Source organism: Nannospalax galili, unplaced genomic scaffold, assembly GCF_000622305.1.
Source record: "Nannospalax galili isolate Female #2095 unplaced genomic scaffold, S.galili_v1.0 scaffold771, whole genome shotgun sequence".
Taxonomy (NCBI): domain Eukaryota; kingdom Metazoa; phylum Chordata; class Mammalia; order Rodentia; family Spalacidae; genus Nannospalax; species Nannospalax galili.
Genome location: NW_008329156.1, coordinates 216,948 through 235,774, shown reverse-complemented (window position 1 = coordinate 235,774; position 18,827 = coordinate 216,948). Strand labels below are relative to the sequence as shown.

At 46.9% G+C, this 18,827-nt stretch overlaps 1 protein-coding gene across 1 annotated transcript in view; it reads right to left on the bottom strand.

Annotated features, from left to right (window-relative positions):
- Trpm8 (transient receptor potential cation channel subfamily M member 8) overlaps window positions 1–18,827 on the bottom strand; it is a 117,957-nt gene that overhangs the window by 80,594 nt on the left and 18,536 nt on the right. Inside the window, exons 2-6 of the mRNA XM_008834505.2 lie at window positions 13,196–13,308; window positions 9,789–9,862; window positions 4,458–4,614; window positions 3,462–3,639; window positions 729–901 (exon numbers count right to left, since the gene is read on the bottom strand). Coding sequence (XP_008832727.1) covers window positions 729–901; window positions 3,462–3,639; window positions 4,458–4,614; window positions 9,789–9,862; window positions 13,196–13,303 — 690 coding nt within the window. The 5' untranslated portion in view covers window positions 13,304–13,308. The remainder of the gene's footprint in view (window positions 1–728; window positions 902–3,461; window positions 3,640–4,457; window positions 4,615–9,788; window positions 9,863–13,195; window positions 13,309–18,827) is intronic.

The window sequence follows — 18,827 nt, the reverse complement described above, 5'->3', positions numbered from 1 at the left end:
GAAATTAACAAAAATTCAATTAAAAAGAAAAAATTAATTAAATAAATATTTTTAAAAGTAAAACACTTTTTTAAAAACCATAGCAATCTCAAAACTCCTTAACCTTTAGCATCTAGACATCGCATGAGCCCCAGAGAGAAGAAAGCGTGTATGTTAAATTTGGATTTCTGAACATCTAGCCCAAATCTTCTGGGTAGGGCTTCAGGAGGTCCCCAATTCACTGTTTGCAGAACTTCACACTTGATACAAGTTCTCCTATGTCCATTTTGTATTCTGAACAAGATATGAGTGAGTGTTTTCACTCTCTAATCAGCTCATAGAAAACATTTGGTGGAGTGAACCTCACACCCTTCCTAAAGCCAGATCAAGTAGGCAACAGGGTGACTGATTTGAATTCCTGCGAGTACAGCCCAGCCGTACAGGACTATATCAGCAGTGTAAACTCTTCTGAGACAGATTTAGGTCATGGCTAAGAGAACAATGGGTCAATCCCATCATGAGATTGCTGGGGACAGATTTTAGTGACAAAGTGCCTCCACTGTTCACTTTTGCTTTGGAGTCCTTAAGTATGCCATTCCGGTTTTTAACTCTTGAGGGCCATGCGCTCTTCTTGTAAGTCAGGCTTTGCCATAAGCTGGCTCCATCACAGAGCCCCCACGCTCGGGCTCTAGACACTGCCCCGGTCATTCTCTCATGGGACCTTGCAGACCTCCCTGCCCTACATGTACCTCATCATCGCAGTTCCGGATGAGGGTGTCCCTGTTAGAGACCATGCCCCAAGCTGCTATGCCGATGGCCACGATGTTTTCTTCTGAGTTCCTACTGATGGTGTTATCTCTCACCACTTCCCCAATGTACTTCATCAGGCCATAATGTGTGCCTCCCGTGAGAATCCAAGCACCTGCGGACGAGGATGGGGAGCAAAACTTTAGCTAAGTCTGAAAAAGGTTTCTGTCCTGTGCTTACAGACCCCTAGAGAAACTCCCCAGCCATGGGCTCCAGGATGCAGCACCAAGAGCCACACTGTGTAGTGGGTCATACGGAAAACATGAAGAGGAGGTCCTTGAAGGTTCCTGAGAGAAGGTCCACTGGAAAGCATTTGGTTCTGAGTCCTATTCTAAATCTACATCCTCAGCCTCTGTGGAGGTGGAGTCAACGCATCTGCACCCGTCATAAGTCTCCAGGGCAATGTTTTCATGGGCAGTGCATGCCTGAGTCTGTGAGTTACTGGGTAGGGTTGTCATGGATAGCAGGGTGCTCTGCTCCCACGACCCCATATTGGTCTGAACAGAGTAAGTCTTCTGGTCCCAGCAAATCTGCTTTGCTTTACATAATTTTGCATACATTTTATTCAAGGTTTATATTTAGTAACCATCTCAATGCCAAGCATATTGTAGGGATTTTTAATGTAAAACACCCACAGTTTGGGAATTTACATTTCAGTAAATAGGGTGTCGAACTAATATGTGCCAGACCCTGGGTTCAGACCCCAACACCAAAGCAAAACCAAAAACCACCACCAATAACAACAACAAATCCCAAGATTATTAATTAACATAACGTACTCTGACACCCTAAGAAGGTTCACACACTTCCTTAAGCCAGTTCTTGGTACTCCCTGTTAAAATGAAGCAACTGAAAGTGACAGACACTTTTTCTACTTTGGCTAATCTAAATAGAATCTACCTTGCTACTACACATAGAAACAGGCACTCTTCTAAGCCAGGGGCTTTTATGCTGTCTGTGTGTATGTATGTGTGCATTTGGGGGGCGGGGTATGTGTCTGTCTGCACACACACTGCACGCAAGCCTGCCACAGCACATGCATGGAGGTCAGAGGACAACTTGCAAAAGTTGCCTTTCTCTGTTCACCATGTGGATTCTTGGTATCAAACTCAGATTAAGAGGCTTGGCAGCAAGTGCCTTTCCGCACTGAGTCATTTCCCCAGCACGCCCCAAGGCCAGGGACTTCCACGTGTTTCCTTCTGCTGTATCCCCAGCACCTACAACAATTCTGGATACACACCGGATCTTAAAAAGCATTTTTGAATGAGTGAACGAATGATACATGTTTAGTAGTTGGCCATAAGAAGCTAAATCACTCAATTTCTTAACAAGGTAACTACCCACACAAATGCCTACCTTTGGTCAGAAACTGAGGAGAATAAATTGGGATGGGGTACTGGTAGAATCTCATAGTTTCTTCGCATTAAGGAAAAACTCGTATCTAAAATAAGGCCTGTTTCCTTAGTTGTCAGTCAATTCATCTTTGTAAAAGAACTTCCAAAATGTTAAGCTCAGATACACTGAACCCCATGATGAGAAAAACATCTATCAAATTTAAGTGGCAATCTACAAAGCTATTGGCCTGTGCTCTTCAAAGTGTGACAAGGGACGATGGAGGCTGAGAGCTAGAGTTGGTGTCAGAAAAACAGAAAGATATGAAAAGGTAAAGGGATTTGGAATCCAAGTGGAAAATAAGTTTCTTTGCTTGAAAGGACTGCTGGGTGACAGTGTTGGTCGGTGCTAACCATCCAAGGTTGGAAAACTGTGCTGGGATATGTAAGGAGACATCTCTCCTCTTAGGAGATGCATGCTGACAAATTTGGGGCCTAGGAGCCACGATGCCTATAATCTGCCCTCAAATAATTTTACCCCAAATTATAATACGTATTTATAAAACGAGAAGAGACAAATGTGGGGACGTCCGTAGTTATAAATCCGGAAGCGTGTACAGATACTCATCGTCTTACTCTAGGAGCATTTCTGTAGGTTTGAAAAGTTTCAAAACACAACGTTGACAAGAAAGAAAACGCCAGGCAGAGCAGGCACCAAAGCCGCCTGTTTTTATCCAGATCAAACACCCAGTGCTGTTCACAACCTGGCATACGATCTCTGTTTCCAAAAGGTCATCGCTGATCTCCAACATGAAAGAGAAATCTAATTAAATGTCCGTTTGATTCCTTAGAATATTTTTTGTATAACTTTACGTGTGTAAATAGTAAAATTAAAACATGGGGAGATTTAAGGTATTAAGGCAGCGCCTGATTTGGAGTTACTCTGGAAAACTGTCAGCTAGATAGAGTGCTTGACTTCCATCTGCCTGGGAATATTGCTTATGATATAAAAGAGCAAATAATTCTACAGTTCTAGGGGCTGGAGAGATGGCTCAGCATTAAGCGCTCTTAAGAGCAAGTATTCCTCTTACAAGGGCCCTAAGTTTGGTTCCCAGCACCCACACAGAGGCGTCTCACAACTGCCTGTAACTCCAGGTCCAGGTGATCCAGTGACCTCTTTTGGTGTCTCCAAGGGCACCTGCACACACCCCCACATGCACATAACTAATAATGAAATAAAATTCTATAGTCCTAGGAGCATCTAGATTCTGCAGGTAAGTGGACAGAAGACTCAGGGCTGCCTGGGAAGAATGACCACAGACATACTCTCCTGCGCCTGCGCACCTTTAGACTGTGCAATGTAGATCAGCCGGCTGAAGATCTTCCGCATACGAGGCTTCAAAGCGAAGTTTTTGGCACCACCAGTCACAGAAATGACCAGGTTGGGCGTCTTCAGGTGCCAGTGCTGTGTCAGCAGTTCGTAGAGGGTTTCCGAGTCCGTGTCGCAGGACAAGCGGATGTACTGTGGGAAGGTGAAAGCATCAGGTTCGTGTTCTGCCCGCGGATGCTGGGTGGTACCCACTCCCTGCCCAGGGGCAGCAAGGTAACACATTGCGGCACCCTAGGCAAAGCCTACGTCCAGGCCTCACGCAGAAGGAAAGCATGTGGAGGAGTGACCCTGAATGGCCCCACAAACCACGTGGAAAACATGCAATGCCACCTGTAGCCTACTGGAAGCATGGAAGGCAAGGGATGCTTACCGGGTCATCAGCTCACCCCTGATGAGCCAAGGAGGCAATGGGCAGGCATGCAAGGAGACTCTGGTCTGTCCTGGGGCAGAGGCTAGGCTAGTCAGTGGAGCTGGGTGGCCTTGGGGACTACAGAGGATGCGAGGGATAAAGGCCCCAGCTTCCAGCTAGGAGAACCAGCTGTCATTCAGACAGGGAGCATGGAGGCATTTGAGGAAGGCCTATTTCTGATGGATAGAAAAATAGACGCCTTGTAAACCTCCCTTTGAGGGCCCTTGTGTGGGTGTAGAAAGGGAGACCTCACCTTATTTGGAGCTGGGTATGTTCTCAGAACCCAAACTCAAGGGACTATTATTCACAGAAGCATTTTCCCCAACCATTAACAGTCAGGCTCAGCAGACAACACACAGATCCACGATTCTCTGCTTACCTGCTGGGTTTTTCCAGTTGAACATAATCTAGTCACTGTCCCTGGGGTTAGCTATTACTCATCCCTCCTACGGCCACACTACTAGAAGATTCAAGGTAGGTAACAAAGTAGCCCAAGTTAGTCTCAGCACATCAGTTAGCTAAATTAAAGAGTCCTTCTTACCTTGCCTTTTCTCCCCAGAGTCTCAAACTGAATGTCCCCGAAGGCGTCGGTGGGAAACTCCTTGGTATGCTTCTTGTAGTTCCACTTTTCGATTTGGTTGATCTGGGTGCCTTCCATGTGCTGGCTCTGGGCATAGCCACACTTGCACACGTTCTCCCTGAGCCAGCCATGTTGGCGAGAAGCAACAGATTTCAGTCTACTTAAATGGTCTGTCACGTGTCTTGGAATAAATCATGCATTATTAACTTTAGTCAACACAAGATGAAATTCTACCATCACATCTTATTTTCAGGTTTTCCTCACCTCTGTTGGTTATCTAAAGACTGTTTTGATGTTTTATTCATAGTGATCATTATCCATTCACCAATGAGTTGACCCTTCCTGGAAGCTGGGAGGGGAGAGCAGGGCTCTGCCCTCATGGGGCCCATTAGCTGTGCAAGGAACCAGGAGTACAGGAATCCAGGAACCATTTACTGAGCTCCTCACACGAGTCCGACCTAACCCCTGGGAGCCTGGAACAGTCAGGCCTTAGTTCTTTAATGCTGACCTTGACAGTTTCTCAGTCAGCGATGCTCTTCTGAAGGCAGGTAAAGCTATTCGTCCCGTGAGCCGTACTCACCGGGGAGACACAGTTCCCTGACGGGCCCAGAGTGCTCCAGGGTTTACAGATCACCTTCTCTACTAGACAGTAGTTGCTTGGGCGACTCTCCATAATTGAGGTAAACAAGGGCAGCTGTAGTGATGAACACCAGTTCTCCCCATGAAACATGCGTCTAAACTAAATGTACCTATCATTAAATGACACACATGTGTGACAGGAAGTAGAAAGAGGGAAAAAAGCTAAGCATGACGTGACGATCTTTTTTCTCTGCTCTTTCCACAGTGTGCGGTCATCGTTCAACAAACACTGATTGGGAATCAGTCTGCATCACACCTGCCTGAGCTCTTCAACATCCCAAACTGAGTGGGATGTGACTTCCTGTCCTGAAGTTGCTCAGCATCTCCTGGGATGCACAAACCTGGCAGAATGCGTGGAGAGACTGACCCAATGCTTCCTTTTGTCCTGGCACAGCCCCTCTCCTGCCAGGGTTGGAAATGGTGCAAAGCAGCTGGTGGGCCTGGTACACCACACATGCTGTGCCTACAAGACCGTCAGCCCAGGGTGGTACATTGAGTCAAGGAACAGTGAAGGATGAGATAACCAAGCAGAAGTAAAGGTACAGTTAAAAACAAAAACAATCCTCAACCATAGCCCATGATTATCTGGCCTCACTCTGCCCAGAGCTGCGTTACATCTTGAGAGGAAATCTCTAAAGAAATGAACGGTAACAAACTACAAGGCCAGGCCAGGGGAGGACAACAGGGTGTTGTCCTGAGGGGCCTGGTGAGTAACGATGTGAAGACTATGTCTGATAAGCACAGCGGGCCAGGGGGACAGAGTAAGGGCAAGGGAACAGTGGATCCAGCACCATGACCACCATCAGTAAGCAAATATCCAATGTCCTCTTTCATACCCATTGTCTGGGGGATCAATACTGCTCACTGTAACCAGTGTCCCTGTTCCCACAATAGAGATTATGGTTCAAGATGTGGGCCTATGCTAGGGTGTGGGGACAGACTAAAAGCTTCAAGTCCCACTCACCCCCAGCATCCTTGTGCCCTACGTGGTCCAGATAGTCACACAAGGTGACCCTGGAGCAAGTATTCCCCTCAGCAGCTGAGCCAAATAAAGACGTATCAATTGAGAAAATCTTGTTAGGGTTGTTTCTGGCTGGATTCTTTATCTTACATTCTCCAGCAAATATTCTATGAATGGATGAGCAACTGAAAAGGTTTTTCTTTTTAAGTATTGTCATCGATTTGTGTGAGGCGGATGCTTTGGTCCTCCTTCCAAAATACCAGGGCACATATACATAGCTGCCTTTGACCACGGCTGTGTTTTCATGGTCTTTGCCACTGAGTTTATTTGGCAAATGACAAATGTCAAGGAGTTCTAAAGCCAGGGTCTGGCCGTAGGTCGCAGTTCATTAACAAAGGGATGAGAGTGATACGTGTTTTTATGACTGCTTCTAAAAATTCAACAGAAGAGAGTCATCGCTGGATAGGCAAGCACTGGGGCACTCTAGATGCGGTACAAGTGTGGCTGGACCAAACTGTTCCTTTCTGCTGCCCGGAAGCAGTGACCTCGGCTGTGATCCAGGGACCTGAGGTTGTTCTGCTAATAGTCTATTTTTGTGAAGTGCCGAGGCTGGGGTAGCTACCAGAGCCACTTAAGGAAGAAACTGTAATGAGGAAGAACAGCATCTAATCAGAGATCTTCAGCAGCAGCTGCTGTCATCAGGGGGCGAATGCCGCTAATGCCATCTCATTACAGGTCCCTGCTGAAGATTACACATTCAGCGTGTGTCCTGATGAGACAGAGATCGCTCCCCAACACCATCTGCACAGTTGCATCAAGATGAGTCTGTGCGTGCATTTAAATCCTGTGGACCCACTCACAATCAACAGACTCAGGGACAGGAAGTTAATTCAATATTAGCATTGGTGTCCCTTTCTTGGAAACCTGGGGGAAAATCTGAATCAGGGCCGAAAGATTTGTACCCATCTCCCTCCAGGTCTAGGCCTGCAACATGGAAAATCAGGCCACACAACACAGTCCTGTCGGGGCTGAGAGAGAAGGAAACAGGTGCAGGGTGGAGTGGAGTGAGCAGTGCTGAGAGAGGACTTCCTCAGTCCCCACAAGTCCAGTCGGGGCTTCCAAGTACCCCAGGGACCCAGCCTCTGCCTGCTGTCAGACCACATTCCTGCCTCCCATAGCAAGTTCCCTCTTCATTGAGCTTGCTGAGCTCTTTGGGGTGTTTGCGGTTTGGTTTGTTGTGTTTGTTTGAGGCAGGGTCTCACCATGTAGGCTAGGCTGGCCTCAGATTCACAGAGACCCACCTGCCTCTGCCTCTCAGGTGCTAAGATTAAAGCCATGTACCTGACTTGTTAGGCTCTCTGTAATGGGAACTTTTAATTACTATAGAGTTATAAAAATTATCTGCATCCAAAATATTTGTTAAACTACTCAATGTTTTATAAAATCATAGAAATTGAGCTATAGACTAGGTTCCCGGTCACCCTTCTGAGCAGGATCCTTGCTTCCATTCATTACAGCTCCCAGGGAGTTTCAGTTTGGCCAAGGATAAAAAAAAAAGAGTCACGAGACTGAGCGGTTGCTGCAGCCCTTGCTCCAGCTGAGTCCCCAGGGACTTCCCCAGGGAAAGCGGCTTCTGATGTTGTTCTGTCTGTCCTTGCCACGTCCTGCTGTCCTTTGGCTTCTGTCCACACCCACCCAAGCTCATGGCAGGATGGAAGATGCCCCACTTGTTCTTGCTACAACTGAAGACAGACTCTTGAGCCCTTTGAGGACCTGCCTGCTGCGAAGTCATTATCAGAAACAGAGGCAGCTTGGAATCAGAAAGCCTGGGTCCAAATCCCCGTAATGCTTCCATGTGACCCTGGGTAAATACTGGCCCCTTCGGAGTCTCCCTTAGCTTATCTGTCAAGTGATCATGGCTGCTTTGCAAGGGGATTTGTAGTATTAGAAATCAAGTATATGAATTCCTGTGATAAGGTTACAGCTGTAGCCCAGCACAGAGCACTTGCTTGGCACACACGATGCCCTGGTATTGACCCCTCCCCCAGCATCACTAAAGAAGAAATGAAGAGAGTCCTGTGATGTAGTAGATTCTCAGAAAATGTTTACTGGGTATGAATGAACCAAACTGTTCTCTACCAGTCAGATGAGCAGCTTAGCAACAAAATCCCTCAGTGAAACATCCATGGAGTAGCAGCTGATCCACAGTGTGTACACTGTGCTGGGGTGACTCATAATTAGAATGTGTATGCTGGTGCCTCAATGGAGATCTCAGGTTTTCCTGATGTTCATTGTCTATTTAACATGAAGTCAGAAAGCACACCTGTCTGACACCCTTTGAGCTCTGAGGCATTATGAGGTATTTTAAGTGCTACGTCATCCTTAGTTGACCCCAGGGGTATGCCTTTAGCAGGCTTGTAAGGTAAGAGGATTTGGTGCAGGGCAAAGAATAATTGACTGTATGTCATACAGGGACAAGGCAGCCAAGCCACTGTGGGAACTAACGTTGATTCTAAAGCTCTTCCTGTCTTACATCCCTGCCCTTTGCACTGCCTCCTTCAACAAAAGCTCAACCTTAAAAACTACAACCATCGATTGAGTTAATATCTGCACTCTTTCCTGTATCATCAACAGGCAGGCAAGCAGGGGTAGAGAAAAGAAAAGCAGGAAGCAGCATTAAGATGCCGTAACTCTAGGCTGGAGAGGTGGCTCAGCAGTTAAGAGCACTGGCTGTTCTTGCAGAAGACCCGGGTTCGAATCCCGGGTCTTATGACAACTGTCCATAACTCTAGTTCCAAGGGCTTCAATGCCCTCTTCTGTCCTCCAAGGTCATTTCATGACACAGGTGTACTTACACACAGGCAGGCATAACACTCAAACACATAAAATATAAATAAATGAATTTTTTTAAAAATTAAAATCAGGGGCTGGAGAGATGGCTCAGTGGTTAAGAACACTGGCTGTTCTTGCAGAAGACCCGGGTTCGAATCCCGGGTCTTATGACAACTGTCCATAACTCCAGTTCCAGAGGATCCAACAACTTTTTCTTTCCTCTGCGGGCATTGCACTGCATGGGTGCACTTACCTACATGCAAGCAATACGTGCGTACACATACAACAAAAATAATTAATATTTTTTAATTAAAATCCTATAATTAGATCCAGAGCCATCCTCTGTAAGAACAGTGAGTAGGATTGAACCTCAGCTGATTAACATTGTGGATGATGTCACCCCCCAGGTGCTTGACTGGTTAAGAACTGATCATGTAGCCAGCCAACCCCCCAAAAACAGGATGCACGGAGTCCAGGAACACCCAAGAAGAAGCAAAGGACCAAGAACCACAGCTGAGAAGAAGGACCAGTCCCATGTGTAGTGCCACCTGCAAACCACCATGAAATAGTGCTCATTGTCGAGGCCGCCAGGCAGGGCGGGCTTCCAGGATCATGGACTACTGAAGGGAGCCACAGCCTCCCTCAGCAACTTTGCCAAAACTAGAAACCACAGAACAGGAGGAAACAGGGAATGGCTTGCCAGGTAGGCTTGCCAGATCTGTCCTCATCACACCCCATTTCTGAGAATTACAAAATACAGACGACTTTAGCAAGGAACCTATGGGTGTCTGTTGGAATGGTGGTCAACAATAATTTGTTCTTAAACACAGACGGGAGAACGGAAGGAACTATTAGCTTACGTGGCCTTGGAGTCTTTAGTAAAGAAGACACATTCCCGCTTCTTAAAATTTGTCTGAATGAAATTCACCATGTCCTGCGAATAAAGACCATGCAATAAGAAATTATCTGTTTGTTCTCGGCCCTTGCTGGAGTCAATGAATACTAAGCAAGTCTCACCCTCCTTCAAAGGTTGTCATGGCATCCTTCATTTGTTTATTTTAGTATACTTCAAGTTTTTATGACACATACATTTACATTTTTAACTAAATGAAAACATTTCCAAAAGTTACTTAGTGTTATCTTCTATGTACACGGCATCAGACACATACACATTATGTTGTTCTATCTCCACGGTTACCAAGAAACAGACACATTGGATGGTAGGTAGGATTAGAAAAATTGTCAATGTAGTTTTCCATTCCCCTTCCTCCTGCTTGTTTAAAAGGGATGTTTTCCAAATGTCCTTCCAGTTCATCCTACTGTGGGCAAGGTGGTCAGGCCCATCTGGGAGCTAGTTCTGACAACCAACCAAGGCTTTTATAAACCAAAAATGTCTCTTACAGATGAAAAAATGGAAAATACCTGTTTCTTACAATGAGAGAATTTTCAGTATCAATCAATCATTCTACGACGGTGACCAGAATATAAAAGAACTATCAATCAGCAAGAACAAAGTGGGACAGTAGCAAGAGGTAGAACCGATGTGGAAAAGGGACACAGGTAAGACGTGAACACACAAGAACCAGCCCGGTTAGGGAAAAAGTGGAACCCGGGGAGAGCCCCTTTACACCCATCAGGTTAACAGCGTTTAAGATGACAATCAACAGCCAGTGAGGATGAAGAGGAGGGTGGAGGAACGCGTGTCCACAGTGGATGAGAGAGTAAATTGGTACTGCTCAGGGCAATTGTCTGTTATTGCCAGCAAAGTCATTTCCCTGAAGACTAGTCCCCTGTGGAGACAGGAGTTACCTCTACGCCACCTGCGCTCTCTAACTCCTGCCACTGAGGTCCTCCTCAGAGGTGTTGGGCCCTGGGAAGGCTGGCTGCTAGGGTTTTCCTTCCCTGGGCAGCTGGAGTCCTCACAAGACCGGCTAGCACCCAAGCCAGCCCTAACTTCCTGTCTTCCCACAGCAAGGCCAGCATCAACCACACAGAGTCTGCCTCCTGAAATGGAGTCTACCGTGCCCCACCCCTTTATCCCCCCAGCCCTGATATGTCCAGGAGTATCAGACACTGGGACCCTTTATGTCCTCTGTCTCACCCTTTGAATATGAGTTGCCCCATAAATCCCATTTCTTAAACCAAGACCGCTTGAAGTAGAAAAATCTACCTTCGCCTTCAAGGTCATAGCTCAAAGGGAACTTTCTAGGGAGACCTAGAGTACACATCCAGTGTGCAGTGGGCAGTGTTCCCCTCATAGCAAAAGACGGAAACCCAAGTGCCCCCTTCTTTAAACTGGGCAAACAGAAGCCCACAAAGGAGCTCTGCACGGCAGGACAATGAATTTACATCTACTGTGTGTATCAATGTGTGACAATGAATTTACAACTACTATACTCATTGATATGTGCTAATCTCCAAAACAAAATTGCTAAGCAAAAGAATGAAGCAGTCACAAAGAATACTTAGAACACAGCTGCATGTGTATCAAAAAAGACAAACAACATAGACAGTTCTAAATCAAGGCAGAGCATTAATGACAAAAATCAGGATTGTGGTTGTTACCTATGAGGGGGAAAGGATATTTGGCATGGAGGTCACATGAGGGCTTCAGTCTCTTATTATCTACCTATCTATCTATCTACCTTATCTATCTTATCTATAGATGAGATCTCATTGTGTAGCCCTGGCTGGCCTTGAACTCTCAGAGAGCCACCTGTCTCTACCTCCTGAGTGCTGGGATCAAAGGTGTGTGTCACCCAGCACGTAGATACTTGGTAGTACCAGCGGTATTTGGTTTACCAAGTTGGAGTTGGTCCCAGGGGACTTGGAGTGATGCTTCTTTGAGTCTGGGAAGTTACACTTGCTCTTTGTGTATTTCACAACCATTTAGAAAGAAAAAATAATCATCCTTTTTATGTTTCTCTGCATGAACAGTATTTGAAAATCTGTGATGCCCAATTTTCCTCGTGAGATCATTTTTTTATCTGCTTAGCTGACTTGGAGTCTGTCTAACATGGATGAAGGAAACAGCAGCTGCATGAGTTGTGAAATGATTCTAGAAGAGGGGTGATGACTTTTTAAAAAAACTGCTTTGTTGCAAAAACTTCCTCTGAAAATGCACTTTCAGGGAGATGTGTTCAGGGGGGAAACAGAGCTACCACCACCACCCCCAGAACAGAGAAGCCTTTGGGAGTCTCAGCAGTTCTACTCAGGACTTTTGGTTGGGGGGATTGTTGGGGGCCAAGGGGAGGATTACAGGGGGAGGTTGCAAGAGCACAGCGACAGAAAGCATCAGCCTGCATCCCTCTCCTAGGGACACTGGTGCCTGAGGCCAAGTGACGGTCGGGAGGAGCCTCCCAGTGGGAGCTGCACTGCTTGTGGTCACAGAATAAGGAGGAGGAGAGTCAGAGGTGGACGCTGGAGAAGTCCCCACTGCCTCGTCTGTGTTGTCGTAGGACAGGACTAGGGTGAAACCTAAGAGCTTTTTAAAGCCAGAGGAAGTGCTCAGTCCTCAGGGCATGAAAAGCTCAGAGTGGGCACCTCTTTATATTTTGTGCCCTGAGCATCCCCCTGCCTTGTCTCAGCCCTGGAGGCCAGCCTCCACTGGAGGAAGGTGCGGGCTTCTGCTGTTCCTGTATGTACACGTCCCGGCAGCTCAGTGATGTGGCACAAAGTCAGCCCCTTACAACCCAGCAGTCAGATCAGGATGCTAACATGACCGGTACCCTAGCTCTCTCTCTTCTTCCTGCTCCTTCCTTCTCTTTGCAAAGCCAGCCTCCACCCCAGTGTTTAACACTGTAGTCAGAGGGGGCCAGGTATCAGGCTGCAATGTCCTGACAAATGGGAATGTATCACGCCTGATAGTGTAGAAAGCTGGAGGACCACGTGTGGCCTGAGTAAAGCTCAAGAGAAGCAGCCTCCTGGTGCCCAGAAGCCACGGCCTGTCACGCTGAACCCTGATAGCAATGTAAGTGCTGGCTCTGGATGAAGAGAGATGGGCCGGAGAAAACAACCAGGAAACAGGAACATCGCAGAAACACAAAGACATGGATTTCAGAAGCTCGTCCTAAACCCCAGGGTGGGAACAAGAGGACAGCACCCAGGTTACCCAAAGTATGATTAAGGTTCCCCACAAAATAACTCATAAGTACTATCTAGACACTGAGAGATGATCTTTAGGAAGAAGGCAGATTGGTCACCAGATCATCCTAACTACACCAAGTACTCAGTGTAGAACTACATCAAGTGCTCAGTGTAGACTTACGCTGTCGCTGTAGGACACATCTGTGCTCCGAGACACACTGGAGTACAGGGTTCGGGTGCTCCCGTTCCTCCGGCTCCTCATGCTGAGCCTGGCTCCCTCGAAGGACATCTTGCCTATGGGGATTTGGGGACAGGTAGATTACAGATAGTAACAAGGCTTCCCTGGACGCATCCCCAGCTCCCCTCTCCTCTATCCTGCCCTCTTTGTCCTGTGCAAGGAGCCACACTCCATCTGGCCCACCAACATAATTTCTCTCTGCCCCTGTTACTTTTCATCTCCTGGGACCCACCAGACATTCTTGCCCTTCAGCACCATCCCATAGTAGAAGAGGCCATGACAGCATATTATGACAGTGTTCCAGGGGCACAGACTGTGTCTGACCCTCCCTAGAGCACCAGATGTCTGCTAGGTTGATGAATGTGGAGCAGCTAGTACTTTTTAAATTATTACTATTATTTTTGTGTGTGTATGTGTGTATGTATGTGTGTGTATGTGTGTATGTGTATGTGTGTGTGTGTGTGGGTGTATGTGTATGTGTGTGTATGTGTGTGTGTGTGTATGTATGTGTGTATGTGTATGTGTGTATGTGTGTGGGTGTATGTGTATGTGTGTATGTGTGTATATGTGTGTATGTGTGTGTATGTGTGTATGTGTATGTGTGTGTATGTGTGTATGTGTGTGTGTGTGTGTGTGTGTGTGTGTGTGTCTGTTTCTGGGTATGTGTATGTGTGTATGTGTGTGGGTGTATGTGTATGTGTGTGTGTGTGTGTGTGTGTGTGTGTGTGTCTGTTTCTGGGTATGTGTATGTGTGTATGTGTGTGGGTGTATGTGTATGTGTGTGTGTGTGTGTGTGTGTGTGTGTGTGTCTGTTTCTGGGTATGTGTATGTGTGTATGTGTGTGGGTGTATGTGTATGTGTGTGTGTGTGTGTGTGTGTGTGTGTGTGTCTGTTTCTGGGTATGTGTATGTGTGTATGTGTGTGGGTGTATGTGTATGTGTGTGTGTGTGTGTGTGTGTGTGTGTGTGTCTGTTTCTGGGTATGTGTATGTGTGTATGTGTGTGGGTGTATGTGTATGTGTGTGTGTGTGTGTGTGTGTGTGTGTGTGTCTGTTTCTGGGTATGTGTATGTGTGTATGTGTGTGGGTGTATGTGTATGTGTGTGTGTGTGTGTGTGTGTGTGTGTGTGTCTGTTTCTGGGTATGTGTATGTGTGTATGTGTGTGGGTGTATGTGTATGTGTGTGTGTGTGTGTGTGTGTGTGTGTGTGTCTGTTTCTGGGTATGTGTATGTGTGTATGTGTGTGGGTGTATGTGTATGTGTGTGTGTGTGTGTGTGTGTGTGTGTGTGTCTGTTTCTGGGTATGTGTATGTGTGTATGTGTGTGGGTGTATGTGTATGTGTGTGTGTGTGTGTGTGTGTGTGTGTGTGTCTGTTTCTGGGTATGTGTATGTGTGTATGTGTGTGGGTGTATGTGTATGTGTGTGTGTGTGTGTGTGTGTGTGTGTGTGTCTGTTTCTGGGTATGTGTATGTGTGTATGTGTGTGGGTGTATGTGTATGTGTGTGTGTGTGTGTGTGTGTGTGTGTGTGTCTGTTTCTGGGTATGTGTATGTGTGTATGTGTGTGGGTGTATGTGTATGTGTGTGTGTGTGTGTGTGTGTGTGTGTGTGTCTGTTTCTGGGTATGTGTATGTGTGTATGTGTGTGGGTGTATGTGTATGTGTGTGTGTGTGTGTGTGTGTGTGTGTGTGTCTGTTTCTGGGTATGTGTATGTGTGTATGTGTGTGGGTGTATGTGTATGTGTGTATGTGTGTATATGTGTGTATGTGTGTGTATGTGTGTATGTGTGTATGTGTGTATGTGTATGTGTATGTGTGTACGTGGGTGTAATTTTTGTGTGTGTGTATGTGTGTATGTATGTGTGTGTATGTGTATGTGTGTATGTGTGTGTATGTGTGTGGGTGTATGTGTATGTGTGTGTGTATGTGTGTATGTGTATGTGTGTATGTGTGTGTATGTGTGTGGGGTGTGTGTGTGTATGTGTGTGTATGTGTGTGTATGTGTGTGTATGTGTGTGGGGGGGGGTGTGTGTGTGTGTGTGCAAGCATTCACATGCCACGGCACACATGGCTGGACAACTTTTGGGAGTACGTTCCCTTTTTCCACCATGGGTTCCAGGAACTAAACTCGGGTCCCCAACTTTTCATAGAAAGTACTTTCACCTGCTGGCCATCTTGCCAGCCCGTGGCTCACATCTTGCATCAGCCAGAAGACCATGGCCACCAAGTGGCTGTGATCCAAGTAAGCAGGGCCTGAAGACCAGCAGGCCCCAGGTCTCCCTGAGAATCTGAAGCAGGTGTGTGACCCCACAGAAGCTTGCTTGTCTGTCCCCAGGAGGCTCTTGCTGTCCTCCCACTCAAAGACACTCACTTCTTCTGCCAGAGACCCCTCCCCTCTTATCTCCCAAAATCTGACCTGTATCCCAAGCTCCAGGAAAAAAAAAAAAAAAAACACTAACCAGACTACATAACCTACAGATGTAGTAAACAGGACGTTTCTAGAACAAATTTGCTATCCTTCTTATGCACCTGCACCCCTCACTGTCCCCTCCTCCAGGGACCACATGTAGCCAGACATTCCCTCCTCCTTCCTCCTGAGGCTCTGAATTGCCCACCGTGACCACCCAGGGCCCTGTTGCCTCCCCAGCCTGACATACAGCTCCCTTCCCTCCGCACCCTGCTCCTCCCTGAGCCCCTCCTTTCCCATCTGCAGCCCCTCCCTCCTTCCAGGGCTCAGCTCACAAGTTCTTCCTTTAGGGAGATGCCCCATGAAAACCAGGCTGGTGCAATCTGGTCATCTGTTCATGGAGCATTTTTTAAAAATATTTTATTATTTTTATTTTATGTGTATGAGTGTACTGTCTGCATGCATGTGAGTGCACCCATGTCACACAGTGCCGTGGAGGTCAGAAGAGGGCTTCGGATTCCCCTGGAACTGGAGTTAAGGACAGTTCGTAGCCGCCATGTGGGTGCTGGGACTCGAATCCGGGTCCTCTGCAAGAGCAGTCAGTGCTCCTAACCGCTGAGCCATCTCTCCAGCACCTTTTATCCTGAACCAAGCCACCAGAGGACTCATTTAATGATCTGTCGGGCCCCTGATGGCTTCTGAGTCCAGGACACTGTACATGGAGTTTACTCACATACACATGCATTGCGTGAATCATTCAGATGAATCGGTACTCCCTCAGCAGTCTTCCAAGACTGCCTCCAGCCGCCTCCTACAGTCTCCAGGTACAGAAACAACTAAGACATAGAGCTGGCCTATGACTTACCTACACTGTGACCTCACCTCCCACCCCCCCACCCCCGGCCAAGTCCCATGGCCCTGACTCCTCCATCCAAGATATGTTCCCAGGCCAGACACAAACTTCCCAAGCCACAGGGGAACTCCTCTAGAACCCACTGGGCGGCCTGGACTGGTTAAAGCACTGAGCACCTCTTACTTTTCTCCCCCAGGCATTTCAAAGAGCCCTCAGAGTATTAATTGGTACTTTACATACATTATAGTAAAACCACAGATCAATCCTGCAGTGTATTCGTGATGCCTGCCATATAGCAATTGCTTCTAAGTGGGGAGCCAATGGTCAAGAAGTGATTTCATTTGCCTTGCAATGAAAATGCTATTTATTCCTTGCAGAGGAAAAGGCATGTTTTGCTTTGAGGACAAAGCAAAGAATTGGAGATACGAGGCAGTAGGCAGGCTTGTCCTGCTCCTTTAAAACACCAGTTTCTAATCAGCTGTCTGAGGCCATCTGATTCAATGGACTGTGAGTCCAGGCATTCTTTGCCAAATCTCATGGGGTAGGTGCTCAGGTTTATTGGTCCTCTAGACACATTCTTTCAGGATTTAAGGCTCTTCTGTGAAAAATAAAACTAACGTTTGGAAGAAGAAACAGAAGGCCCGGGTCCCAAGAGAAATGATTGGAGAGCTCCCAGAGGCCTGGAGAGTGCCTGAGGAGAGAGTCCCAAGGGAGCCTTGAGAAAGGGCGAGCAAGGATGAGATACCTCCAAAGGGACAGAGAACTGGAAAGGCTGGTCCAAACCAAAAGGGCCAGGGAGGAGAGGAAGCTGCACCAGGGAGAGGACCAGAGACACATCCCAGGCCGTGGGAAAAGAACAAAAGTGGCCCTCCCCACCACCCAGTGACCCTGAACGTACTGAGAAAATGGGTAAAGGACTAAACTCTAAATCCATGATACAGGGAATACAATCTCAGATCGACCCCTAAAACGTTTTGTGTAATCAAACAGGAAGAGTTCATCAGCAATGAGGCACAAATACAGAGATCTGCAGAGGGCTGCACTGTTGGGAAGAGGGTGAGAGGCAGACACGCTCAGGTGGTGGGTGGGATAAAACTGCAGGAGTTCCAGCAGAGCCACTGGTGATAACATAGGGAGGTTAAAACATAAAAATAACACAGAAACCCCCAAATGACCCATTATTGGCCATGGAGAATACTTCGGACACAGGACTTGGAGCAATGGAGCTGGAACTGACCTGGAATCCTCCTCCCTGAAGTCTAGTTCTCATAGTTTCGGAGGACACTATGCAAGTTGCTAAGGAAGAAAATCAATCTATGGTTCGACCCCAGCTTTGAAGCCTAAAAACCACAGCAATGACCAGCACAGCAAATTACATTGGTGCAGGAGCGGCACTTTTATCCTGGGGTAATCAACAGCTCTCTAGTTGAACATTAAGCCCATTCAATGGGAAGAAACTCCTGTGTGGCACTGTAAACATAGCCAAATACACTTGGCTGGAGAGGTCATAGATTCTAGGGAAAAACCTACATCTGTCACATCCCTAGACAAATATAATTTCTTACTATGTGCTAAATATGGATCCTTATATTTACAGACAAGTATGTCAGTCACCACTCACCAAAGAAGCTTCTTTTGCAACAAACAAAGACTATTAGAGTTCCATAACTGGTCACACACAGAGAAAAATCGTCTATGAGATGTCTAACCCCGAGTGACACATCAACAATGGACCTCTACACCTAAGGCTCACGGAACACAGTGGAACAGGGGTAGAGAAAACACTAATGCATCTCTCAACTCTCATCAGTGAAGCTCCCTCATACAACAGACGGCAACGAACACAAAAGGCCACAAGTGGTCAAGCATAAGCGTCTCAGGACTCCTATATTAAACTTCACCCAGGACTCAGAAACCATTGTGGAAGAGGGGGAAGAAAGATTGTAAGAGCCAGGGGATGAGGTGCATGACCATAAGGAAACAGTCTTACAGGCTCCTGGGACCTCGCTCATATGAGCCTACAGCAGTGGTGTCAGCATGCACAGGACCCATGCAAACTCAACCAGACAAAACACAGCATAGAGCTGGGGATATGGACAGCAGGTTCCAATCTTAGCTAAAGAAATATTGGCAGCTGATTACTACTAGGAGAGGGAGAGTTGGTCTTCTTTAAGGGAGTGACTCTAGATAGACTGACTAGACCCCAGTGAATGAACTTACACTGGGGGATGTCTGGGTACATAAACTTGATAGGCCTTAATATATATGACAGAATGCATGCATGAAATTCAATGGGGGGGGAGTTATGGGAGGGTACCA